The sequence below is a fragment of the Vigna unguiculata genome, chromosome 3 (assembly GCF_004118075.2).
Source record: "Vigna unguiculata cultivar IT97K-499-35 chromosome 3, ASM411807v1, whole genome shotgun sequence".
Classification (NCBI taxonomy): domain Eukaryota; kingdom Viridiplantae; phylum Streptophyta; class Magnoliopsida; order Fabales; family Fabaceae; genus Vigna; species Vigna unguiculata.
Window position 1 is genome coordinate 51,555,384 of NC_040281.1, and position 2,982 is coordinate 51,558,365.

At 34.1% G+C, this 2,982-nt stretch overlaps 1 protein-coding gene across 1 annotated transcript; it reads left to right on the forward strand.

Moving 5' to 3' along the window:
* The first annotated feature begins 1,546 nt into the window (after nucleotides 1-1,546).
* LOC114174971 (60S ribosomal protein L27a-3) lies at nucleotides 1,547-2,253 on the forward strand. The gene has a single exon (XM_028059706.1). It carries the CDS (start codon nucleotides 1,619-1,621, stop codon nucleotides 2,057-2,059), a length of 441 nt encoding a protein of 146 aa, XP_027915507.1. The 5' UTR covers nucleotides 1,547-1,618; the 3' UTR covers nucleotides 2,060-2,253.
* The last annotated feature ends 729 nt before the right edge of the window (nucleotides 2,254-2,982 follow it).

Below are 2,982 nucleotides of genomic sequence, written 5' to 3' on the forward strand. Positions count from 1 at the left end.
CAGCATCAGAAGCAATTAAAGGGCTGAAAAAAAACATGAACACAAGAACGAAGATGAGGTTCTAAGAAAGAACCAGTGACAAAACCAATGCACAAAGCTGGAAAAGGAGAAAAACGAAAGTTTGAGCTCAACTTCTATGGAGGAAGGACAATTCCGCTAACTGCTAACTGGGAGGAGGGTTTCATAGCTGCCCTAGCACAACTTCTGCTTCAGAAGGGAGAGAAAGAATGTGAACTGTTTTTGAGAAAAGACAGAATGGAAGAAGTGAGTAGCTGAAAGGGGTCCGAAGGAAAACAAGTGGGCTGACCTTGAACCCTCTAATAAAGTTAGGCCCAAAATTTTTTACAAAAAAGAAGTGGGTTTTACACTTTACATGCCCTTTGCATTGCTATCCATGCTAAAAGTATAATAAGACTAACTTATTTTCGGTTAAATAATTTATTGAGAGTTGATAATTGATGTGTATTAAAAAGTAGTATTTCTTAACAGTATTTTAATGTTTTTTTCATATCATTTAATAAATATATAAAATTTATTTTGATAATAAATTTACTATTTTTAAATTATTGCATATTATTCTTTAGACAATCGTTTAATAAATGCTTAAATTTGATTTTGATAATAATTTTACTATTATTGAATTAATAACGTGTTAACATGTAATTATCTTAATTAGATGTCTGCTGGTATCAAAATGTGTTTTAAACGTTGAATAACGCTAGCTTTTACAAATATTAGATCATAATATCGTTTCGTTTAAGTTCAAAAATTAAACCACATTTCTATATAATTAAAATATGTAAAGTAGCCCAGCATCATAAAGGTTTTTTTTTTTTTTTTTTCATTTCTAATGTCATTGAACATCGACCAGTGACAATGTTTTTTATCAGTCAATACATAGATCAATGAGTATGATATTATTTTAACTTAATTATAAAATGTTTGAACCTTAGACATGTAGTTATGTTAAATATTTGGAAAGATAAATTTAATGAGGATGTCGTTGTGTTAAACCCCGATAGGCCCAATATTTGGATTTTTAAAATATTTAATCCAAATTTAATAAAAAATATTAAATTTTAAATTCTATTTTCTATTTTCTAATCAGATAAATAGTTCCATAATCAGCTGCCTTCTACGTCGCACAATCTACTCATGAAAAACTTGAGAATCAACTCCAGAACTAAAAGAGAAAGAAAAGGATCGAGATAAAGAGAAAAAAAAAAACATGAATAAAAAAAAACAAGAAAACCCAACAGAGACAGAAAAGAAAATGGGCTTTGAGATTCAAGCCTTACATTCAATTTTGGACATTATTTAATAATAAAACTATTTAATATTTTTTTTTAAATGACAGTAATGCACTAGTTTTTTTAATATATATTCTTAACACACATTAATCCTTTTAATTTAAAAGAAAAAAACGCCGTGTGTGAATGTGAGAGTGAAAATTTAAAATTTTAATAACCAAAATAAAAAGAAAAGGATGACTGAGCGAGGGTAAATCGGTAAAAGAACAAGCGAAGCATGTTATATATATCTCTCAAAACCCTAATTCTTTGAACGGCCGCTCCATTAGATAGATAGTGAGGGAGAGAGGAATCGAGAGAAAGAGAAAATGACGACTAGGTTTAAGAAGAACAGGAAGAAGAGAGGTCACGTGAGCGCCGGGCACGGCCGTATCGGAAAGCACAGAAAACATCCCGGTGGTCGCGGTAACGCCGGAGGTATGCACCACCACCGTATCCTCTTCGACAAGTACCATCCAGGTTACTTCGGTAAGGTGGGTATGCGTTACTTCCACAAGCTCCGCAACAAGTTCTATTGCCCCATCGTCAACATCGACAAGCTATGGTCCCTTCTCCCCCAGGAGGCCAAGGACAAGGCCACCGCCGACAAGGCTCCCTTGCTCGATGTCACCCAGTTCGGCTACTTTAAGGTTTTGGGTAAAGGTGTTTTGCCTCAGAATCAGCCTCTCGTTGTGAAGGCCAAACTTGTCTCCAAGATCGCTGAGAAGAAGATCAAGGAGGCCGGTGGCGCCGTTGTTCTCACCGCTTAGGGTATTTTTGTTTAAAAGGATTTTGAGATCTGTTATTTTTCATGTGATTTTGGTTTTTGTTCCTATCTATCTGTCTGAACCCGATTAGTTTAAATGGTTTTTATATTCTCAATGTTCCGGATTATATATTTTTTGCTTCTGTTATTTTTGTCGAATCCGTGTTTTACATTACGAAATTGAACCTCTTGATTGATTGTGCTTTAGCATTCGTACAAGTTTTTCAAATGCATCCCCATTCGCTGGAAAACATATCCATATATTTTTATTCAGGGCAGTTACAATGCAGCGATATTGGGAATCAAATAATGGTTTTGGGCAAATTGAGCCTTGCTTTTGCTTACACGTAAATGTTTGGGATTTCTATTCATTTGAATGTCATCTCTGTTAACCCTAAGATGCATTTGTATTTCCTTTTGTTATTTGATGTTTATATTTATTGTTCAGAGGATTGAGTCACTACAAAACGGAATGAATTTACTGTTTCATTGTTACAATTGAACGGAAACAAGACTTGTACCCTCTCATATACTTAAATTAGAGGGAAAAAGAACACATGTGTAATTGATACTTAGCTTCAACATTCCTCTGCCGTTTCCTATTAGCCCTTCCTTTCAATTGTCTGTGTAAGTTGGTGTTAATTTTTTTGTGTCTGCTACTATCTTTTGTTTGAATTGGTGTAATGCATAATCGAGGTGTAAGTGTAATTGTAGTTTAAATCTGTTTGCGGGTGTTAAAACTAGTTACTTGTTGGGCTTTGTAATTTGTGGACACACTTCAAATTATTTTAGTTATATTATGCGACAACCTACTTCTCCTAGATGAACATTTGAATATTTTGGGAGAGATATCGGTTGTGTGAACAGAAGCCCTTTGGTGTCGTGTATTGGTGAGTGGGGATGTAGTTAAACGCTGAACTTTGTTAA